Source organism: Amphimedon queenslandica, unplaced genomic scaffold, assembly GCF_000090795.2.
Source record: "Amphimedon queenslandica unplaced genomic scaffold, v1.1 AMPQUscaffold_13507, whole genome shotgun sequence".
Lineage (NCBI taxonomy): Eukaryota > Metazoa > Porifera > Demospongiae > Haplosclerida > Niphatidae > Amphimedon > Amphimedon queenslandica.
The window spans coordinates 289,611-310,780 of record NW_003546257.1 but is presented as its reverse complement, the minus strand read 5'-3'; the positions used below and the strand labels follow the sequence as shown (position 1 = coordinate 310,780).

Below are 21,170 nucleotides of genomic sequence, written 5' to 3'. Positions count from 1 at the left end.
TTCACGTGCCGGAGATATAAAATAATTCTAAAAGGGTCATCGCTTTACTTTTCTTGTTGAAACTTTGTCCATTCTAAAATGAAGGCTCTAGTGATCCTGTGCGCTTTGCTAGTGGTGAATTTTTCTCAAGCACAACGCCGATGCATCGAGTCTCCTCCCAAGTGGTTCGGCTATTTCAGAGAGGTACTAACATAATCACTTCCTATTAAATCAATTTTAATTTTAATTTTTACAAAGGTGAACTATGATGCCTCTCCAGATGAGACTGCATTCCGATATGCAAACATCAGCTATGACAGGGATTTGATGAAAATTGAATTGCATGAGTTTGAAAGGAGGGAAGGAGACAGGAGGTTTGACAGAAGAACATACCTTGCTCTCTTCCAAGAAGTAATGTCATCCAAAGCTAAACTAGTAAATTATTCCTGTGTACTATTCTACTCCAATAGAAAATTGCTTATATTGTAGAGTCTGGTCAATGCCGAAAGGAGTCGATGAACGAAACAAGGTTTCCTGATTTCGGAGTCCCCGAGGATGCAACATTCTATGGTTTTGATTACCTTGGATCTTCCATTCCTAATTATGGAGTTGGTGTGGATCAGTTCCACTTTCGCCGATCCGAAGATGAAAGGAGTGGAGACTACCATGGGAGTTATGCTCCAGTAGGTACTGAGGCACAGTCCTGTGTTCCTATTCTCAGCTCTTTTGTTAATGAGGAAACTCCAGGCCCACCACCATCCCGTTCTACTAGGAACATACACACAACGTATGCTATATATTATTATTATTATTATTATTATTATTATTATTATTATTATTATTATTATGGTCTTTAATTTGTTTTTTTTTTTATTTATGCAGATACTTCAATCTTACAACAACATTGCCAGTGGGTGCTTTTAGAATTCCTCCTTCATGTGAACAATAAAGACTAATACAATAAACCAAGCTGAATTATAGTTACCATGCTAAAATATGGACATTGCCTGTATTATAGGCTAGCTACGACTGGCATTTTAATTCCACCCTCTTTTTAAAAACTTTTGCTAATTTTTAATGTCACCAAGCATGTGATTCTGCTTTTACAAAATTACTGCTTTAATGTGAAAATTCAGTGCTCATGGGACTACAATAAATATTTTATAAGATCATATGATTCTTCTGATCTTGCATGATTTTGACCAAACCTGGTAGTCTAAATATTGAGAATCACATGCTAAACATAATTATCATTAAACAGATTGTGATGGATTAGAGTATGAATTTTATTAAAAAGAGAAGCGAGGTCACAGAGTCAAGATGAAGTGTCTCTTTCTTGTAGCAACTCTTTTTGTAGTAGTCCTGTCTCAAACTCCACAGAGAAGATGCCGTGAGGCTCCTTATAAGTTTTCTGGTTCATTCAAGGAGGCAAGATAAACTTGAGTATTAAAAAATCAGTTCCATATTATTTTAGGTTAACTATGATGCTAGACCTGGTGAGGTCTCATTCCGTTTTGCCAATATTTCCTACAGCAGGACTGAGATGAAAATAAAAGTTGAAATGTTTGAGAGACAAGAAGGAGGCAGGGATTTTGTCACTGAAACAGATCTCCTCCTGTTTACTGAAGTAAATACTGATAGATCTAAACCTGCAAAATGTTTAAACACACTCATTACTCATTGTATCATTAGAGAACCCGCTATCGTGTGTATGAGGGTCATTGCACTAAATCCGAGATCGAATCTACAGAATCATTCCCAGATTTTGGAATACCAGAAAATGCTACCTTTTTTGGTTCTGACTACCTTGGAGCTGAAGGACCTAACCTTGGCGTGCTTGTTGATAACTTTTATCACAGAGATGGGGAAGGAGGAGATTATCACGGAAGTTTTGCACCTGTTGGGTTTACTGGAACTGTCTGCTGGCCAGTTGTTGAGAGTTTTGTTCGTAGGACTCCACCTCGCTCCCCTAGGCCTACATCTACCAATGTTGCTTATGAGTACGTTTTAGATCTTCATGATAATTATCATTAATTATGTTTTAGATTTATGAATTTGTCAACTACTCTTGCTGAAGATGCTTTTGAAATACCTAAAGAGTGCGAGACGCCACCACCACCACCAATCATTAGGGGACGCAATGTTCTTTAAAAATATTCTACTGTAAAAAATGCTGCACAAGAACAAATTATAGACTGAATGCAATTAGAAATGTGTTACATGCTGGCATTATTATTGTTACCTCAATTTTCATTTTTCGCTATTATTAAAACATTATAATATTCACGATCGATATGCAAATTTAAGCCTAGTAGGCGTGGTTTACTCTAGCGCAGAAAATTGCGGACAAGATGAAGTGTGTTGCTCTTCTCTCTCTCTTGCTTGTAGCTGTTGTCTATGCACAGGAGGACGGATATAGATGTGGTATGTTAGTATACTTCACTTAATATCTCTTTAATAATATCTCTTTAATAACATTTATTCTTTAATTGCAGTAACTCCACCAAGGTGGAGGGGAACCTTCAGAGAGGTAGACAATGCAGGACACTGATGCATTTTCACTATATAAATTTATTTTAGATTGATTATGATAGTGGGTTTGGACGTTTTGGTAATGTAAGTTATGACCAGTATTTGGAGGCCATCAGTATAACTGAAGTTGAACGCAGCCCTGGTGGGGGGTCACGCTTTGAAGCTATTTTGGAGGTTTTCTTATTCAAAGAGGTAACTACTATCCAGTTATGTAATAGAATAGTTTTTATGAATATATTATGCATAGAGAAAATCCTACCGTGTTGATCTCCGAACTAGGCAGTGCGAAGAGAGGGATCTAACTGATGAGTTCAGGCCATTTGGAGTTACCACAGACACAGAGTTAAATGGAGTCAACTACATTGGAGCTGAGATTACTGGACTTGGAGTCAAAGTTGATGAGTACTATCGTCCTGATAGGATCCGTAAGAGTATCAAGATAGCAATATAAAGTTCATTTTTGTTTAAAGGTGGGGATTTCTCTGGCAGTTTTGCTCCCTTTGGTCGTGAGTGTATTCCAGTTCTTGAATCATATGTCCACAGTGCTCGTGGACCTCCTCCAGCCTCACGTTCTGTTAACATTGCCCGCCAGTATGTATAATAATGCATCTTCAATTTATTAAAAATTTTCTTATAATAGGTTTTTAAACATTGCCCCTGTGAGCTCCTTCCCACCAGACACATTTATGAAACCTCCAGAGTGCCCATGAAGGAAATCTTTAAGGAACAACTTAGCTGAACATTAGTTTTTCACACCTTTAGTTGCTGTTGTTATTGGCTGTAGCTGCATGTTATGCACGTACTTCACATGCTATGGTCTTGTGACCGATGAAATTATTTGCTTTAGAATGAATCCTTTTGTCAAAAGCTATACAAGTCAGCAGTTGATTAATTTACGCAATGAATATTATTGTAGTTACAATGGTATTAAAATTCATTTTTCTGGAATGGCCAGATTTTCCATATTGCACTTATTAACAACAAATTCTTGATTGTTTAACACTGTTATTATTTAAAAAGTTAGCACTACATTGATAGCATGAATAGCAATTTTAGCTAGTAAACATGGGCTGTAAGCCTAAACCTATGATAGCAAAGCTTTAATTAGAGGAAGCTAATAGTTTCTGACTAGGACTGGTTCAGCTAGCGGAGCCTACGCAACTAGTAGGGATATCAAATGCTCCTGGTGGCCAAGTGGTGACTGCTGTGATATTCAAGAACCTACACACAATTTAAGATAAATACTGTGAAAGTAAAAAGCAGTTTGCTTACTCATAGTGGACATTATATTGCTCAGAATAAGGTCCCCTCAAGTTCACAAAAGCTTCAAGCAGTGGTACACACTGAAACTCAGAAGTTCCAATTGGAGCATAGCTAGCAAAGTATCGGCCACCACCTATATATAGATTAAAAATCATAAAATGGTATTGTAATAATTATTAATGGTATTCGTACTCTCAAATTGTTCTCCGAATTGATCAACTTCAACTCCAAGACCTCCCACTTCAGCTCCAAGAAAGTCGTTGCCATAGTACTGAGCACTAGTGAGAACGCCGTAGTGGTAGAATGTCTCGTTAATTTCCCTCTTTGTGCACAAATCCCTCTCCACACGATACTCTATTTTCTATTAAATATCTCATACATAACTGACAAGCAATCCAATGCATACCTCATTGTAAAAGTAAAGTTTGAAAATTCTCTCTGGTCTCTCTCCTTCTCTCTCTTCACGCTCTTCAATCTTGATACGCTCACGAATTGCATCGTAGCTCACTGCTGCAAATCGATAGGATATGTCACCAGGGCCTGCATCAAAGTTTGTCTGTAGGAATCATAATAATAAACACACTCAATTCATTATATAAAGCAGAGTAGATCTGTACCTCTCTATAATAGCCAGTCCAACCATTTGGTGTGTACACTAAATGTGTATGGGGATAGTTTAGATCAATGATAATGCTTAAAATTGTATTAAAAACTCACAGCATCTCCTCTGTTGTGGCTGTGCATTAGCTACAGCTACGAAAAGTACTAGAGCTATAACAGCGAGCTTCATGCTTCTTTTTTGCTGGTTCTCTTTCTCTGTGTGATCGCCACGAAACGAGAGGGTCTTGTGAGCAAAATCTTGTGAATTATATTAATAAAAGTTATTAAAAAATTATTATTCAAACAGTAAACCATGAATACAGTTTCTTCAATCTCTTCACAGTAGCTGCATTGATTGGATGTTCACACAAGCAAAAGGATAAGAGGATTCTTTTATCGTGACTATTGTCTCCTTGCAACTTTATCTCTACACAACCAAATCCCAAAACCAACAATGAACGCTGACAGGAACAAAAGAACAAAAATCTATAGAAACTTATACATTAACAAACATTATTTGCACACTATAATACTGACAATGACTGATATCACAGAGTAAACACGTGTTGGTGCAATACCATGTATATGCACTATAAATTGCACAGTAAAGAGACAGTAGCTATCATTTGTTCCTCTAAAAATAAAAGAGAGAGAGAGGGAATATTATACAATGATATAGAAATGCTGCACTTGTTTGTAGCTTCTAAGCGAAGATAATACTGAGGAGTTCCTGGTATGTTGCTCCAATATTCAGACCACCTTTAATTCAATGTATACAATAATTGAGAGTGTCATTCTAAACCTTATCCCATTCCTGCTTGTCTCAAAAGCCGTTCCATTGCTTTTTTCATCTAGCGAAGTCCACAATAACAATTCACTACAATATAAAACAAGATAATGTAGATAATATTTGTTGCCCTATGATTGTGATCCTCACATGTTACTCTGAGAAAAGGCAGCCATATTTTCCCTGCTAGTTCCACCAGCAATTGCAAGTAGATTGTATTTGCCTGTGTATTTCTCATTCAAACCGGTCACAGAGTCTTTTAGCTTAAAAACTGGATAAAACTCTACCAAGAGCTCATGCACGCATAAAGGTACGGCTAGGCTAACCATTATTATAATAAAGGCAGTTATCAGGGTCTGATAGATCACAGTAATGATCTTGATCTCTAGTTGATTCGAGATGATCGTAAATCAGTGATAAACCAGGAGGACAACCAACTCTAACTGACAAATGAAATATTCCCTATACAGTATAAATAGATCTCACGATAAAATTTAATAATATTTTACTGGTACAAATATTTGTTCTTGCAGTTTTTCTTGTGCACAAAACATTTCAGATCCTAAAGTCTTTAACACGACCCTTGTCTTGAACAATGTTTCTCCAGACATTACTTGCTGTGCTTCTTCATATTGCAACCATTCTCTCAGTCTCACCTTTTATAAAATTGATAACATTAAGTAATACTAAGAATCACTACTTATAAAAAATTTCGAACCTTTACTAGTTTAGAATTTGTCATTGGAGACCAAGATGAAATGAGTGTAGTTTGGATGACATTAGGAGGACTGCTTGTTAGTGAAAAGAACAGAGATGTTTTATCTATAAAGGCAAATACACAATCAAAATTAGCAAAAATACTTTTACTATGATACCAAAATTATTGAGGAAATACTCGACCGTGAACTCAAAACTGTCACCACGAGACAAGTATACAACAAGTGGTAGCTCACTGATCTGACTAGAACAGTTTGAATATGAGCGAGTGTACTTGCCAAACTGGTCAGTCAGGTTTTCATCGATTACGAAACTAGTCCGAGTGTATTTTGTACATATTGGAGACTGAATCAGAGCACTGGTGAATGGGCACGGGGGAGATTTAGTGAAGTTATTAATCAGTCGATGGTGAGGTGATAGAGACTGAGGCGATTGAAAGAGTGATGATGGATCATGAGTCAAAGAGAAATTGACAACTGCTTCTTCAAACATTGAGAACAGAGGAATAGGAATGGAAATATTGGAATGAGTTTGCTTTAATAATAATAATAATCAAAGTTGTTGATTTTTGATATCATTACTTACCATTACAAAGTCGTTGTATTGATCCCAGTAAATGCTTGAAATATTCATCAAGGAAATAGAATATAAATTAAGAATAAACTCAAGTGCACGTGAAGGATAAATTAGAAAGACTTCTTTGCTCTCCGTCATTCCAAACCAAATTTTGTAACTATCCTAAGTAGACATGAAGCACCAATTACTGGAGGAACAATCATACATGATTTGGATCAGAAGTAAATCAGAACATGTGCACATCAAAAATATTATAAAATAAATAATATATATAAAATATATAAAATATAAATAAATAAATAATATATAATATATATAAATAATATTATAAAATCACCCCCAATTTTTATTACATTTTTTGATACGTATTGATGTACTTATGCTGTGTAAAAAGTTTGAGCTAATTCCGAGCTTAAATTTTTGAGTTATGGCCATTTGAAAAAATTGGCCAAAATCTGAAAAATACCCTGTACTATAGCCCATGGTTTTTTCCAAAAAATGGCTCCAAAATCACCCCCAAATTTTATTACATTTTCTGATACATATTGATGTACTTATGCTGTGTAGAAAGTTTGAGCTGATTCCGAGCTCAATTTTTCAAGTTATGACCATTTTTAATAAGAAGCAAATTTGCAAAGCCTTAACATCAGTGACTAAACTCAATGGTTCCATTGTCACAAAATCCGTGACAAGCAAAAACCATTTGTTTCCATTGTCACTAGATTTTTGAGTAACTTAAAAAAAATTTTTTAAATTAATTTTGATTATTGGAATGAGCTCAAAGTTGCTACATAAGAACATGTAAGCTAACTCACTTGAATGCTGTCATTTCTTGTGAAGAATACATACTGTCCTTTATCTTCAAATAAACTGAAATTAGTTACAATGATTCCAGGAGGAAAAGATATGAAATAGAAGATCCCTTTATTACTTAAACTGAGTTATAAGAGAAGGGAGAGAGAGCATTTAAAACTATTAAATTCCACCATACCTATACAGCATTCCATTTCCAATTACAAATACTCCCATTGCAAAACTAGAATAAACACTCAAAGGAACAAAATCAACGCCATCGGACCTGGCACATGAAATATTCTTCAGGGGGTTCCAGTAAAGGACTGTATTATTAAATGAAGAGTTGCTATGCAACGGAATACAAGGAGGAAGCTGTATTAGGTCAGTCTGATTTGCATTATCTATCAGAAAATCCCAACACCTTGCATCACTGAGAAACAAGTTTAACAAGATAAAAGATGACACCTTCATTTCTTTATATACCTGCTTCCATCAATGGTAACTGAAATATCAGTTAATGTGATCGTCTTGACTGATATACAGGACAAGTTTGTACTTTGATCCACGGACACTACCCACGTCCCATTATCTAACAATCGATTCACTCTCGTTACTAGGTGTCTCCCAGAAACTGAGGTTAATCTCTTCCAAGAGGGCGTCTGCTGTATGTGCAAGATTGGGCTAACATTGACCGGTAAAATTAACTGCAAAAAAAAAGAAAAAAATCATTATTCGAGGCTAATACTGCAATAATACTCACTGGTCTTTTCAATGGCACAATGTCAGTCTCATTCCAGCATTGGACTGAGAGATGGAAGTGGGTTTGGTTTACAAAAGTTGTTCTAAAGTAGCAGCTCTCTCCAACTAGTTCTTGTCCAGCAGTTAGGATCCTGCAGTATAAGAATGGGGCTACATTAAACAGCAATAAAATGAACAAGTTTCTCTTGTAAGCTGACAAAATGGAGTACAGTACAAAGAACATGACAGCTGGAGAGGATAGTGAATTTAATTTTGTGACGTCATTTTACATCTAGGGTGTGGCTCAAAATTTGCTGACGAGACTATGGCTACACTAACACCACTGGAAGTGAGAATCGACTTCATTTTCCTTCTCCCTCCTGAGCTTGTGATTGGAATATTAGTACACCTACCTATAGCTGACATCCTCAGGTGCTTAAGAGTATCCTCAGTGTGGCATGAAAGGATAACAGAGGCGACATCTTTCTGGAAAGGACCAGCTCTCAGATCTCTCGGAGTATCAGACTATGTTGTACTCCAATCCTCTCGTCATTACAAGACTTGTAAAGACTTAGCTGTGAGAGTACACAATAATCGTCGATACATACAACTCTCCAGCCCAGAGGCTAAGCAGATGTCAAAGATCTACCTCAATCACTACTTTCAGTGCAATTACTTTAAGTATGGCGTACTAGTGGGCACAATGTATGAAGATTTCGTCCCTATCTTTACCTCTGTCTCTACTATGATCCCCACTACTGGTCTATTAAAGCAGACACATTCTTTTCTACCAGCATTGCAAGAATCAGCCCATCGTGTTGTATGGTGTAGTCTCTATTGCGATTACATTCTGCTGGCTAGTGCGAATGGCCGTTGGCGTGGGTTTAATCTAGTGACAGGAGAGGCTCTGCTCTCGTGGCAAGGACCAACTCTTTACGATCCAGAGCAAATATTCTGCTGCTGTCAAGACTGCTATCTTGTTGGCCTAGGGAAGATGATAGTTAATCGACATCAAGTCAATTTAGAGGGTAAAGCAATGTACTGGGAACTTCAGCTCTTACGAATCGGACGTGGGCATGTGAGACCAACTGTATCTCAAGTGAGAATTGATATTACATTACCAGGCAATTCCATACCTGGGAATTCAGTATTGATGCAATATTGCAAATCCATAGGATTGATATCAAAAAGCAAAGATAAAGATTCTAGCCATTTTTGTCGGTCTCATTGGCTTGTACTGCAGTGTGGGAGCTCCTTATGTATTCATCAAGTAGCAAGTAGCAATCATCAGGAAACTGTATCAGCTGTTCCTCTGATTGATTTGAATCACTCAATCTCTGAAACATTTCTCATCGACAAGCATCATTCTACGCCATTTGTTCTCCCATTTGATCAATCTCTATTGGCACTTGCCACCAATGGCAAGGTTCAAGTTTGGACTTTAAATGATTTCAAATGTGTAAGTAGTTTTAGACTCCAGTCACTCCAAGATGGAGTTCAGATCAGCATCCTTGGAATTGGTCATGTTTACATCGTAATTGGTCATGGCTCTGTAAAAGGAAAAGTTCAAATTCTTTCTACTTACACAGGAGAAGTGATCTTTAGTGTGCATGGTTTCTCTGGTCTAGGAGAGGCATCAACAATCGGTATCCCTCCTCCTTATTTCACCTTTCTTGGACTCACAGATGAAGAATGGCTGAACAGAGTAGACATATTACCTAATCCACACCTTCCTAATGTACTGTACTGGGACAAGATGAAACACTGTGTCTTTGGGATTACACTCAGTCACGAAGATGAGAGAAGGACAGACGGCCAGATGATTGCAAATGTTGAAACCTCTAGCAACAGTATTATTGATAAGTTTAAAAACTTTATTAAAAGATATTAGCAATTCACCCACGTGCTATCATGTGCTTGTATCAGCCACGCCTTTTTGGGGGAAGTGGTTTTGAATAACAATGAAGCCCCTACTGACACTTCTGCATCTTCTTTCTGTGTCCAGTTCACTTGATATCAATGATGAAAAGACTTGCAATCCGTCATCATCCCGTCTCTCTGTCCTCTTCCTTCACTCCATGTTCCCTTCTCACTATTATCCACTAATATCACTTGGGGCTGAGCTTGTATCCAGAGGCCACAAGGTCACATCATTTGGAGTGACTATTGAAGGATTTGAGCACATACCTAGCCTCATTAGGTCTTATGGTATAAATTACATAGAGGGCATTAAAATGAAAAGGGACATATATGATGCTTACATTAGACATACTCAAGGAACCAATATCACTGGGAATGTATTCTCTATTGTGTCCGATATACGCAATGGGATATTTCAAGAAAGAGACTATCTCTCAAGAATGGGAAAAGCAATACAGACCAAGTTAAATAGCAGTCACTATGATTATATCATCGGTGAACATGCAACCATGGCTTTAATCTATCATGTCCACAAAATATGGAAGACAGACAACATAATGCTTGTGATGCTTATAGTTGGTTTGATTCCACAGTACATCATTCCTTGGCCTTATCCTAAACCTTTTACTCCAATCACTGATAATATGTCATTTCTGGATAGATTCATTAATACTGTTCTTTATGGGCCAATGGAATACATTGCAGTTCGATTGTTTATGAAGGCACTGATTCCAGAAGGGGAGGAATCCCTCAGTGAACCAGGGCTGCATTTGATATACCAGCCAGTACTACTTACCACAGTCATTGGGTTCGAAAGACCAGTACCATCCCTACCAACACAGCACTACATAGGACCAATGCTGCTACCTAATCAGCCACCACTTGATTCCAAACTAATCTCTTGGTTAGGGGCAGATTCTGAGTCACCAGTCATATACATTAGTACTGGAACATTGACAGGAATGACTCAAGAGACGGCTGATATTATCCTCTCACTTTCTGATCAATACAGACTATTGTGGTCAAGACCTGGTCGTGATGATGTTAGAGAGAGGCCTAACACTAATCAAGTTTACATTACATCGTGGCTAGAGCAAACCTCTTTACTAAAGCATCCATCAGTCAAGCTAGCACTGCTACACTGTGGTGTCAATAGTGTCCATGAAGCTCTTTATTTTGCTGTCCCAGTTTTGTGCATACCACAAGGTGGGGATCAATTTGACATTGGTTTTAGACTAACGTCACAGAAACTTGGAATAAGCATCACTGCTAAAGAACTGACAGTTAAAAAACTAAAAGAATCAGTAGAAGCTTTGATGACAAAAAGCATTTACAGGAAAAACGTAGAGAGGACTAGTCGTCTTTTACGAGAAGGAGGTGGAGCAAAAAGAGGTGCAGATCTAGTTGAACTGTATGCTGAAGTAGGATACAGTCACGCCATGCCTCCATTTATTCGTGGTGAATGGAACTCGATAAAATATTATAACATTGATGTGTGGGTAGTAATATTGAGCATGGTAGTTTTATTATTTGGTGGCTGCAGTAAGTATTGTTGTCATTGTTACTGCTAGACACAAAAAGAATAATGTTGATTAATGCGTGGGTTGAATACCTATAGATTTCCTGGGTGCGTGGGCGGCACATCTGTCAGGCGGGGCCTGCTCCGCCTGATATGATGACTGAGTTCACACTTCGGATAAGAAAGAGAAATGAAAACTCTGGTAATCTTTCTTTTAATAATATCTTGCTCCTGTCTTCCACTAGCTATTGGATGTAGTTGTCATCCTGATTATCTGACTAAGCCCAGATCAGAAGTAATCTGTTTCGCCTACTCAAACGAGGCCTCAATCTACAAAATCAAAATTGTAGCATCACAATGCAAATGTCTCCTTGGTCAGAGCCAACGGTTTTCTTGTATAGATTTCAGACTGAATTCCAGTCAAAATGTAGTGGGTAGGGTCCGAGGATTGTTTGAATGCCAAGGCGGAGGAATGCCTCACTTGGAACTGTTCTACTCTAGCTGTCAATCAGTCATTAACAAAGCTGGTGGAAGTAAGTTGAAAATTAATGATTACAAGTGATTCCCTAATAGGAAGCATGTCTATAACTAATGATACTACTAATGTGGAGAATATTGCATGCAACAGTACAAATCAGTATGGCATTGAGAAAGATGGCTGCGAAGTGTCATACCACCCTTGCTACTACTCTGGAATTATCGAGGCCGTTTACAAAGGAAATTTGCAGGTGAAGCTTGCCAACAAAGTACTCATATATGGCAATGATTAAGTAATCAAATACCACATGTGCTTGTACTCCCCTTCACACACATAAAAGCATTATGAAATAGAAACAATATAACTATTATGTACTCTACAATGTTATTTAATCTATGCAATATAATCATTATAGGTTGGAGTGTCAGTGAATGTTAGTGGTCCTGATGTGACAACAACCTGTGGTCAGTATGGACGTGTTCTCACTGTAGGAGAGAGTTATATTGCTGGCATTGGTGGACCATGCTTCACGATTGATCCTTGGTCGACTTATAATAGTTACACTAGTGATGATATCCAACTATTGGAAGGATTGAGAGATGGAGGAAATACAAACTGTACCAAGATCACATCAACTACTGTAAGGAGCAGTGATGCAACTCACGTAAGAAGCCACACAACTCGCATAAGCAGCAATATAGCTCATACAAGCAGTGACACAACTCACACAAGCAGTAGCAGTATTAGAAGTGTGAGCAGCATTAGAATAAGTGTGAGTATTTGTTTATTAAATGGGGAGATTGTGTCTAGAGTCTGAGAGAAGCAAACAAACAAAGTGACTATTAGCGTGAAAAATGTTTAACGTCTTTTTAAATTTTCTAGACTCCTACTCCGCCTACAGTCTCATCCGGCTTATCCCAGGAAGGCTCAATCATAATAGGACTCTCTTCATTCCTTGGCCTACTGCTTGTAGTAATCATTATTGGTTTCATTATTACCATAATCATCATTATGAAGAGGAAAATGTCCAGCCAGAGAAGAGGGCGCAGGATTACAAGTGGTGTTGTAGAAATTGATGTGAGGGATGAGGAGGTGAAGATACATAATGATGAGGACATCACAAGTGATGACAAAGCCATCATTTTTAATTCTTAACAGTGACTAGAGTCTTGCTAGAGTAAATACATTCCTCCTAATTAACTTATCATTAATTATCTCACATTGTTATTGTTCAAGCAAGTCATAGGTGTACTAAGCGTGAATATCTTTATAATTATCAATATAAATTTTATCTATAACAGCAGTAAAAATTGTCTTTCAAGTTTTGATTGTAATCAACGATACTAATAATAATATTGATAAAAATTATAATTATAATCAAGGATTGTGGTAAGAAAGGAAAGATTAGTTAGGAATCACTCAAAATGTTAGTTTTGTCATCATGTTCTTTGCTTTCAAGCAGTTCTTCTGGTTCTTCTGGCTTAGTAGATATACTGGGCATAGTCTCTCCATCACTGACATCATCAACCTTCACCACAACTTCTTCCCTTGTACGGCGACACCTACCAGGAGATTTCTTTACAACAAAGACAATAATAGTAATAATGAAAGCCAGAGCAACAAGTATAAGTAAGACACCAAGAGATACCGAGACTCCAATTATGATTGCTTGACTCTGCAAGAATAACAAAAATTAATTAACATCGCAATCACTAGCTCACATTGGAGCTTGATGTCCCTCCAACACTCACATTGCAAGCTGTTGTTCCCCCATCTCTCAATCCTTCCAATAGCTCGATATCATCACTAGTGTAAGTATTATAGGATGACCAAGGACTAATAGCATAACATGCGCCACCAATCCCAACAATGTAACTCTCTCCTACATTGAGAACACACTGACCAGAAGACACACAAGTTATTGAATGAGGACCGCTAGTGTTAAATAAAGCTCCAACCTGCAAGAATATATGACCAACAAGTTATCAAAATGTGTGTGTGTGTGTGATCATTCTGTGAATTACCTGAATGCTTCCTTTGTAAACTTCTTCAACAACCGCTGTATAGTAACATGGATCATGTGTCACTGCACAGCCATAATCCTCAGGAGAATATGAAATATTTACACACGAAACAGTCTCTGGAGTAACTGTGCTATTAATGATGGAGGCATTGCCTAATGTGTATTTTATAATAAATATTTTTAAATATATAAACTTTAGGCATCTTATTTATTAATATACAATAGGACTCACTGATCCCGAGGTTATTGATGATGCTATTACAGTCCTTGTAATATATACCATTTGAGCCACTGCAGTCAAACAATCTCTGGACAGTAACTACTAAACTCCCGCTAGAGTTCTGCCGGAAGTCAATGCAAGAGAAGAGTGTAGGGCTTCCAAGTCCACATTTGCATTGAGAGGCCGTAATTCTTGCCTTATATATGGACGACTCACTCGAGTAGTACTCGCAAATGGTCTTAGTTCGAGAGCTGGTGTACGAGGAACAGCTTAAACTGTGCCCCAATGGCAGGGCAAACAAGAACACAAGAAGAAATGTAAACATCATTGGTGATGGGTGTGGCTCAAATCAGCCCCGCCCAGTGTAATAAATTGATTGCTAGATAGATAGTATGTCTACAAAGTTGCTTTTACTCTTCTTTTCTCTCTTTCCTCTCTGTTTTAGCTGCAATTGCCCTATTGATTCAGGAGGGAAGAGTCGTTTCGAGGTCATATGTGATTCTTATGACAATAGTAATGGCATATATGTCGTGAGAATCACAGCAGCTTACTGCAAATGCCGACTCCCTTCCTCTACCAACAGATTCTCTTGTATGGAGTTTATGCCAAACCAGACCATACCGGAGCTGGTCATTCCCTCTGGCAATACAGTAGTTGGCAGTGTAGAGGGTACGTATGAATGTCAAGACTTTGGGAACAGTACATCAAGTTCATATTATCGTAATTGTTCAGATGTCATTAAAGATGCTGGAATAAGTAAGTTACTAATTAAGCCACCAATTTCCTTTTGCATGTACTTCCATGACTTGATTTCCTCTTGCTAATTTTAGCAAACATGGCTGAATCGGCTGAACTCCTCAATGAAGCAGTCACAGAACCAGTAATGAATCTTAACACGTGTCAGGATTTTCCTTTTATTGATGACGAGAACAGAGGAGGCTGTGCCCTAACAGTCCAGCCTTGTTACTATACTGTGTTAGTTACTGATCGCTACAAGGGTAGCCGTCATGTGAGTTCTTATTTTATATAATAATTGTTTCTTAAAAGTGTTATTTAATGCCATGTTCGACATGTTTTTTCCTTATAACAAGGAGCATTCCTCATGTATTATTCTCTATATTTTTACCCAGATGGGAGACACTTTTAATACCAGTGGCCCTGATTTATTAACCTCCTGTTCAGGACCCAACAGAGTATTGACAGTTGGTGAAAGCTACGTACTGGGTGTAGGAGGTCCTTGTTATATCATTCGTGACTGGGGCCTGGTCAATGACTTTAGTACTTTGGAATTTGACATTTTGTTCAGTTTACGCAATACAGGGAGAAGCACCGAATGTCCTGGTACTATTGGATTGACTGGAGCCCAAGTAGCCATAGTGACAGTAGTAGTCATTATATATGTAGCGATTATAGTCGTACTACTTGTTGTCGCTGCTGTCCTGTCTTTGAAATGCAAAGATGATAAAACAAAGAAGCGCCACAGGCAGGCAGTAATTGCTGATGACGAGTCAAAGGATGCTTTACAGAATGTCACTGATGATATCAATAGCAACGATGAGAAGGAAACCGTTCTCCTGTCCTCCAAAAGCACAGATATTTAATAAACAAGAGACACATTGCAAAACTAATCGTATTTTTGTTTACTTTTTAAAATGTAAAAGTAATAGACAAACATTTGTTGTACTCTATGATGGAGATCAGATCATCAGGATGTGACTATTGGGCACTGGGCAGGGCTCTTTGTAAAAATTAAAGATGGCATTTATCCAATGTCATCCGCCAAGGTCTCGAATACTGTACATTGTAATAGCTGTGGGGCTGTTCCTTAATGCAATACTTCTCTTAAGACTCTCCAGCAGTACAAGAGATACTGTAGAACTAGACGAGGAAGTAAAAGAAGCAGAGAAGACAAGTGTCCCTCCTAATAATAATAATAATAATAATAATAATTGTAAAGATACAAGACGTGTCGTGTGGATTAATGCCAAGAAAGTTAGTGAGTCTCAAAAAGGTGAGGATAAACCTCTTCCTTGTATTACATTAGGAAGTAGCCATGAGCCACGTGATGGCTGTGTTTGATAGACTAGACTATCGAGCTATTTACAAAGCAGAATATCATTTCAATCTACCAACTGAACCGTGGGACGTGATGTGGTCACATGGCTACCCGTACAACGTGTTTAAGGACGAACTGAAGCATTTGCTGCCTCACCAAAAGGTAAGGGTGTGAACAGAATAACACCTTAATATGCAATCATACTAATTTCCTTTGCCATCATGCACAACATTGCCTGCATGTATAAACTATAATTGGCTGTCTGGATGCATTGCTGAGCCAAAAATCTTACTTTCACACAAACAGATTATAATTGTTTACACAATAATTGTAGTAATTATATTTTTGTTGCAGATTAATCATTTTCCCGGGACTTCGTGTTTCGTGAGTAAACCCAAATTATCGACTCAAGGCTTTCCATTTATGCCCCGATCATTCCGGCTTCCTTTTGAGGCAAAGAAACTGATGGCAGAGGTATAGGAAGAGAAATAAAGAAAGAGAAAGAAATGATGTCTTGTAGGTTAATAGCAGACCAAATACACTGTGGGTACAAAAGAGTAACAAGCATAGAGGAATTAGAGTTATTAAACCTAAAGGTTTGAATAAGAAAAATTAGTATTTGCATTTTTCAAAATATTAAAGAAATTAATTTAAACTTTGAGGGAAGCATAGTTCAAGAATTCATCACAAACCCAATGATAATTGATGGCCGGTATGATAAAAATAAAGAAATAATAAAAATAATAATTATTGATGTGATTATTGTATAGGTCATTTGACATTGGTGTCTATGTAGTTATAACATCAATCAATCCGTTACGAGTATACGTGTATGGAGAAGAGATACTGTGGAGGTATTAAATGGAAACTACTCTACTGCCATTATACATAGTTTGATGTATATATCTTTCGTTAGATTTTGCGCTAAGAATTATTATCCATTTAATCCAAAGAACAAGAGAAGCTATGTTGTTGATGATGAATATACACCAGCATGGGAGGTGAAGGGCGTTGATGTAGGTACATTTTAATTATCATTTTTATAGATACCATCACTGACTCCATTGGTTAAAGACAAAGGCTTGAGCCACAAGGAAGCCTTTAACTACATTTTGACAAAGAAAGGTTATTAGTAGCAATCATTGTAAAAAATACTTGTGTACTTGTGTTTCTTAGGTTTTAAGTCAAGACAGTTTTGGGATCAAGCTCATAGTATCATACAGAAAGCAAGTACATAATATCAGGGTTTCCCACAAAGCATGCTAAGTGAGCTAAACAGCATGAGCTTCATGAGCTGACAAGCACTATAATACAGTACATGGCTTTTGGAGCAACTTTAAAAAGTCATAAAAAATTTAATTTTGATCGGAATCAGCTCAAACTTGGTACACAACATAAAAACATGTATATGCATCAGAAAACATTATAAAAATAGAGAATTCTCTCCTAGTCATTTTTGACAAAATTCGGCCAGTATCCCTGTACTATAGTACAGGGACTTTGGCCCAATTTTCGAGTAACTTTTAAAATTTGTAAAAAAATCTAATTTTGATCAGAATCAGCTCAAACTTGCTACACAACATAAGAACATGTATATGCATCAGAAAACATTATAAAAACGGAGGATTCTCTCCTAGTCATTTTTGGCAAAATTCGACCAATATCCCTGTACTATAGTACAGGGACTTTGGCCCAATTTTTGAGTAACTTTAAAAATTTATAAAAAATCCAATTTTGATTGGAATCAGCTCAAACTTGCTACACAACATAAGAACATGTATATGCATAAGAAAACATTATAAAAATGGAGAATTCTCTCCTAGTCATTTTTGGCAAAATTTGGCAAAAATCCCTGTACTACAGTACAGGATCTTTGGCCCAATTTTTGAGCAACTTGACAAGAAGAGTACTATGCCAAAAATCCTGTGGGAAACCCCAAGTACATTACAATTGCATAATGTTATGATTGTATCTTCAGGTCTTGATGCACTGTGAAAGCAATGTGGTCAATTATACCAGATCATATGCAAGCACAAGGTATGAAGTATCGGTACATTTATGAGTACTAATACATGTAGTTCTTCAAATATTTTAATTTTATTATTTTTAGAAATTTTTTTGAATTGGTGAGATTTGATTTCATACTAACGGAAGAGCTCAAAGTTTGGCTTATGGAGGTAAGGCAGCTGCTCTGTAGTGGTGTGCATAATGTCTTCATTTTTAGGTTAACCTCTCGCCTAATCTCTCCTCCTCACACACGACTGATAACCGTTTCCTTTATGAACAAGTTTAGAAACAATACCCACTTAATAATAATAGTAATCCTACCTTCCTTCCCCTCTAGATCATTTTCAATTCTGTAAAACTTACTGGTTTGGCAAGAGGAGTTGGCTTAGGCCTACATTACAAGTATGCTCAGTGAATGACTATTAATTTTATACTATTCCCTTTATACAGTGGAGAGACTGAAAGCATTATGCTGGTGAACGATCACGACATACAGGCGCCTTTACAGCAGTGTTTGAATAATAGCTGTAGCCAAAACTGTGGATATCACCTGGTATGCTAAATGTGAAGGATATTTTAAAATTACAATCTCTTCCTTTTCTCTATCTCCAGTCGTGTCAACTCTGTCATTCCTGCATGTCAGAGGAGCTCTCCTTTACCCTGAAGTCGGCTTTTCTTGAGTTCACCAACAGGCGCAACTTCTATCGGCTGGTCCCTCCTCCCCTCACTGGTTGCCACGGAAACCTCTTGTTAACTGGAGGCGTGAACAGCCACGTATCTCTGAGGGTTAATAATTATTTAATGGACGAGTGGTACAGGGGGAAGTGCTGTCAGAATCATCATTGGTGTTCATAATGCATGATTTAATTAATTTTCGTAATGAGTTTTTATATCCATCAAGCTTTTTCCTGGTAAAAATAACAATTAAAACTTTAGAGTAGCCATGTACTACGTCATTGGTTCTAGGACATGATCTGTGTGTATAATTGTTCTCATTAATGTACTTAATTTAATATGGACACAGCCACAGAGACTACAATTAAGGGCTGCTGACAGCTGGCAATGATTGTAATTGTAAATGTGTAGTTGGAAAATTGAGAGGTGTGGCTAAAAGTGAAGCCTGTCTTATGCAGCATATATAAATGCAGATCCAGTCACATTGGCCAATACTCTACTACTCCTACTCTATTACAAGCTAGCTAACTGCCAAAGGTTAAACTTTTGTGAAAGAGACTTATTGTTCGTCATTAATTGAAAAGATGAAAGTTTTGCTTGCAGTAGCTCTGCTAATGGCTGTATGCTTGACTCTCACTGGTGCCTGGAGCTCAGTCAGGTGTTATGAAACAGGAGATTGTACTGGAAGCCACACTGTAAGTGCTTCTTAGCAGTAGAAGGGTATCTTAACAGTATAAGGGTATCTTAACAGTTGTGTCATGTACACGTAGTTAAACTATAACCATAAGCAAACTGTGGTTTTGTATACCCATAAAGTCTTGAAAAATGGGATGTATGAACACAGAGATGGTAGACAGAGCCAGCTCAAAGGAAATTGAAAATGAATTTAGCTAATCCATGGTATATTTGTCACACTATCATTTCAACGTGTAAATCTGTCAATTCACACCTTTTCTCATATCAAAGCTATTATTCTTTTTTTAAAGGTACAAGCAAGTAACATCCAATGCTGCTGTGGAGGTGGAAGAAGCTTTCATTCAAGTCTAGACTATGAGGGAGCTACATGCCATGTATGTGATCCTAACATGCCATGCTGGAAATAATGTCAACCATGGAAAAGTGGGAACTGATGGACACAAAAACTCATTTTGTTTAATTACAAAAAACTCATTTTGTTTGATTTAGTATTAGTTTTTGAGTAGTATCTATAATTATTAATTTTAAGTTGAAAATAAATATAATAATAATATTAGCAGCCATTGCAGCTCAAGGATATATCAAGCTACTTTTTGACAAAACTCAGGCATGAAAGTGCATGCTATCCAGCCATGTCAGCTCTGCTCTGCCATTCCTGAATCCTGCAGATCAGAGAAGCTCTGCTTTACTCTCAGTCAGCTTTTCTTGACTCTGTAGATAAATTTGGACCACGCGGACAAAATTAATTTTGAGGGTGTGTTCACAATGAACAAAATGGTGGCTTTAAAACGGAACAAACTCAGTTTGAGTTTGCTAACAGCTAGATAAGAGAGAGGGGAGCTATCTAAAGGCTACTCGAATAGCTCTACCGGTAACTTAAGAAAAGTACAAGATTCTTTTGGTAAGGTATTCTACAGTCGTGTGAATGATTCACAACAAGTCAGTCTGCCACCAACTTCAAGTTTTTGTTTGAGAACTGAAAGAAAACTTGATAGAAGTTTAGTCCCCTCTAGATTAGTCCTCATTATTAAGATTGTGGAAGAGCTTGAATAGAAGTTGTTTGGCTTTGTTTTTTATTTGCATGTGTCAAACTGGCAGCACTCATTCTTGTTCTTTTTACTGGGTTATTTTGGTTGTGTTGGTGTGTTTGCTCTGTTCAGACTTGAGACCCCATGCAACAATGAGGATGGGGTCTGAATGATGCATGTAGGTAATGGTCTCAAAAAGAATACTAAGAGCTGGATTAATTTATTTCAAACCATGTTAATTTATGGCTCATGCTCACCCCTCAGGCATTTTCCTGATAAACAGAACAATTAAAACATTGAGTGATCATCATTCATTCCAGGGCATTTAATATGCACACAGACTCCAATTAAGGGCTGTTGACAGCTGGCAATGATTGTGATGTATGTAGTTAGCCTAAGTTAGGTGGTATGACCTCACTGGCCTGATTAGATTGTATGTAGTACTTAGCCAAGAATGTTTATCTGAGTCATTTCAATCATGACCCAGCCTGACACATCCCTTATCATGGATTTTGCATGAGCAGCCTGCATAGCAAAGGTCAGGTCCCACCTGACTAAATC

General features: G+C 37.4%; 7 protein-coding genes across 11 annotated transcripts; 5 read left to right on the top strand and 2 right to left on the bottom strand.

The window, feature by feature from the left end:
* Positions 1 to 10: 10 nt before the first annotated feature.
* LOC105316585 (halilectin 3, alpha chain-like) lies at positions 11 to 1,110 on the top strand. The gene is made up of 4 exons (XM_011411590.2): positions 11 to 183; positions 238 to 390; positions 450 to 766; positions 862 to 1,110. Exons 1-4 carry the CDS (start codon positions 79 to 81, stop codon positions 926 to 928), a joined length of 642 nt encoding a protein of 213 aa, XP_011409892.1. The 5' UTR covers positions 11 to 78; the 3' UTR covers positions 929 to 1,110.
* Positions 1,111 to 1,277: 167 nt separating this feature from the next.
* Positions 1,278 to 2,256, top strand: LOC109593730 (halilectin 3, alpha chain-like). The gene is made up of 4 exons (XM_020008738.1): positions 1,278 to 1,407; positions 1,454 to 1,606; positions 1,672 to 1,979; positions 2,025 to 2,256. Exons 1-4 carry the CDS (start codon positions 1,300 to 1,302, stop codon positions 2,128 to 2,130), a joined length of 675 nt encoding a protein of 224 aa, XP_019864297.1. The 5' UTR covers positions 1,278 to 1,299; the 3' UTR covers positions 2,131 to 2,256.
* Positions 2,257 to 2,292: 36 nt separating this feature from the next.
* LOC100639519 (uncharacterized) lies at positions 2,293 to 3,382 on the top strand. Its single transcript, XM_003383729.3, has 6 exons — positions 2,293 to 2,403; positions 2,475 to 2,509; positions 2,560 to 2,703; positions 2,759 to 2,936; positions 2,982 to 3,102; positions 3,152 to 3,382. The coding sequence occupies exons 1-6, from the start codon at positions 2,331 to 2,333 to the stop codon at positions 3,219 to 3,221; spliced, it is 621 nt and encodes a 206-aa protein (XP_003383777.1). The 5' UTR covers positions 2,293 to 2,330; the 3' UTR covers positions 3,222 to 3,382.
* Positions 3,383 to 4,591: 1,209 nt separating this feature from the next.
* LOC109593729 (uncharacterized) lies at positions 4,592 to 8,248 on the bottom strand. Its single transcript, XM_020008731.1, has 14 exons — positions 8,010 to 8,248; positions 7,733 to 7,953; positions 7,446 to 7,679; positions 7,270 to 7,390; positions 6,464 to 6,616; positions 6,037 to 6,412; positions 5,880 to 5,983; positions 5,671 to 5,817; positions 5,488 to 5,623; positions 5,312 to 5,444; positions 5,177 to 5,251; positions 5,065 to 5,133; positions 4,912 to 5,008; positions 4,592 to 4,860 (listed from the first exon to the last, which is right to left on the bottom strand). Exons 1-14 carry the CDS (start codon positions 8,229 to 8,231, stop codon positions 4,777 to 4,779), a joined length of 2,172 nt encoding a protein of 723 aa, XP_019864290.1. The 5' UTR covers positions 8,232 to 8,248; the 3' UTR covers positions 4,592 to 4,776.
* Positions 8,249 to 9,921: 1,673 nt separating this feature from the next.
* LOC100637196 (UDP-glucuronosyltransferase 2B15-like) lies at positions 9,922 to 13,190 on the top strand. 4 transcript variants are annotated; one of them, XM_020008735.1, is made up of 4 exons: positions 9,922 to 11,959; positions 12,000 to 12,154; positions 12,320 to 12,544; positions 12,787 to 13,190. In XM_020008735.1, the coding sequence occupies exon 1, from the start codon at positions 9,949 to 9,951 to the stop codon at positions 11,476 to 11,478; it is 1,530 nt and encodes a 509-aa protein (XP_019864294.1). In that variant the 5' UTR covers positions 9,922 to 9,948; the 3' UTR covers positions 11,479 to 11,959; positions 12,000 to 12,154; positions 12,320 to 12,544; positions 12,787 to 13,190. The 4 variants fall into 4 exon arrangements, with proteins under 4 accessions (XP_019864294.1, XP_003383844.2, XP_019864293.1 ...); XM_003383796.3 differs by having other exon boundaries at positions 12,320 to 12,568; XM_020008734.1 differs by having other exon boundaries at positions 12,320 to 12,676.
* A 24-nt stretch (positions 13,191 to 13,214) lies between these two features.
* On the bottom strand, positions 13,215 to 14,488 carry LOC105316583 (uncharacterized). Of its 2 annotated transcripts, none has more exons than XM_020008736.1 (4): positions 14,160 to 14,488; positions 13,929 to 14,080; positions 13,626 to 13,862; positions 13,215 to 13,579 (listed from the first exon to the last, which is right to left on the bottom strand). In XM_020008736.1, the coding sequence occupies exons 1-4, from the start codon at positions 14,473 to 14,475 to the stop codon at positions 13,313 to 13,315; spliced, it is 972 nt and encodes a 323-aa protein (XP_019864295.1). In that variant the 5' UTR covers positions 14,476 to 14,488; the 3' UTR covers positions 13,215 to 13,312. The 2 variants fall into 2 exon arrangements, with proteins under 2 accessions (XP_019864295.1, XP_019864296.1); XM_020008737.1 differs by having other exon boundaries at positions 13,656 to 13,862.
* Positions 14,489 to 14,810: 322 nt separating this feature from the next.
* LOC100637069 (tubulin polyglutamylase TTLL6-like) lies at positions 14,811 to 19,223 on the top strand. The gene is made up of 17 exons (XM_020008733.1): positions 14,811 to 14,903; positions 14,978 to 15,156; positions 15,278 to 16,139; positions 16,192 to 16,365; positions 16,558 to 16,677; positions 16,724 to 16,799; positions 16,846 to 16,915; positions 16,974 to 17,057; positions 17,120 to 17,204; positions 17,250 to 17,328; positions 17,380 to 17,429; positions 18,182 to 18,240; positions 18,314 to 18,380; positions 18,428 to 18,490; positions 18,548 to 18,612; positions 18,661 to 18,763; positions 18,823 to 19,223. The coding sequence occupies exons 3-17, from the start codon at positions 15,903 to 15,905 to the stop codon at positions 19,063 to 19,065; spliced, it is 1,575 nt and encodes a 524-aa protein (XP_019864292.1). The 5' UTR covers positions 14,811 to 14,903; positions 14,978 to 15,156; positions 15,278 to 15,902; the 3' UTR covers positions 19,066 to 19,223.
* The last annotated feature ends 1,947 nt before the right edge of the window (positions 19,224 to 21,170 follow it).

Coding starts and splice junctions, on each gene's coding strand:
- LOC105316585 (XM_011411590.2), top strand. CDS start 79: ATGAAGGCTCTAGTGATCCTGTGCGCTTTGCTAGTGGTGAATTTTTCT. Junction 391..449: donor ACCTTGCTCTCTTCCAAGAA/GTAATGTCATCC, acceptor CTACTCCAATAG/AAAATTGCTTATATTGTAGA. Junction 767..861: donor ACTAGGAACATACACACAAC/GTATGCTATATA, acceptor TTATTTATGCAG/ATACTTCAATCTTACAACAA.
- LOC109593730 (XM_020008738.1), top strand. CDS start 1,300: ATGAAGTGTCTCTTTCTTGTAGCAACTCTTTTTGTAGTAGTCCTGTCT. Junction 1,408..1,453: donor TTTCTGGTTCATTCAAGGAG/GCAAGATAAACT, acceptor ATATTATTTTAG/GTTAACTATGATGCTAGACC. Junction 1,980..2,024: donor TCTACCAATGTTGCTTATGA/GTACGTTTTAGA, acceptor ATTATGTTTTAG/ATTTATGAATTTGTCAACTA.
- LOC100639519 (XM_003383729.3), top strand. CDS start 2,331: ATGAAGTGTGTTGCTCTTCTCTCTCTCTTGCTTGTAGCTGTTGTCTAT. Junction 2,510..2,559: donor GGAGGGGAACCTTCAGAGAG/GTAGACAATGCA, acceptor AATTTATTTTAG/ATTGATTATGATAGTGGGTT. Junction 2,937..2,981: donor CTATCGTCCTGATAGGATCC/GTAAGAGTATCA, acceptor TTTTGTTTAAAG/GTGGGGATTTCTCTGGCAGT.
- LOC109593729 (XM_020008731.1), bottom strand. CDS start 8,231: ATGTTCTTTGTACTGTACTCCATTTTGTCAGCTTACAAGAGAAACTTG. Junction 5,984..6,036: donor GTATTTCCTCAATAATTTTG/GTATCATAGTAA, acceptor TTGCCTTTATAG/ATAAAACATCTCTGTTCTTT. Junction 5,009..5,064: donor CGCTTAGAAGCTACAAACAA/GTGCAGCATTTC, acceptor TTTTATTTTTAG/AGGAACAAATGATAGCTACT.
- LOC100637196 (XM_020008735.1), top strand. CDS start 9,949: ATGAAGCCCCTACTGACACTTCTGCATCTTCTTTCTGTGTCCAGTTCA.
- LOC105316583 (XM_020008736.1), bottom strand. CDS start 14,475: ATGATGTTTACATTTCTTCTTGTGTTCTTGTTTGCCCTGCCATTGGGG. Junction 14,081..14,159: donor CATCAATAACCTCGGGATCA/GTGAGTCCTATT, acceptor AATACACATTAG/GCAATGCCTCCATCATTAAT. Junction 13,580..13,625: donor GAGGGACATCAAGCTCCAAT/GTGAGCTAGTGA, acceptor TTATTCTTGCAG/AGTCAAGCAATCATAATTGG.
- LOC100637069 (XM_020008733.1), top strand. CDS start 15,903: ATGGCATTTATCCAATGTCATCCGCCAAGGTCTCGAATACTGTACATT. Junction 16,916..16,973: donor CCAATGATAATTGATGGCCG/GTATGATAAAAA, acceptor ATTATTGTATAG/GTCATTTGACATTGGTGTCT. Junction 18,613..18,660: donor GGCTTAGGCCTACATTACAA/GTATGCTCAGTG, acceptor CCCTTTATACAG/TGGAGAGACTGAAAGCATTA.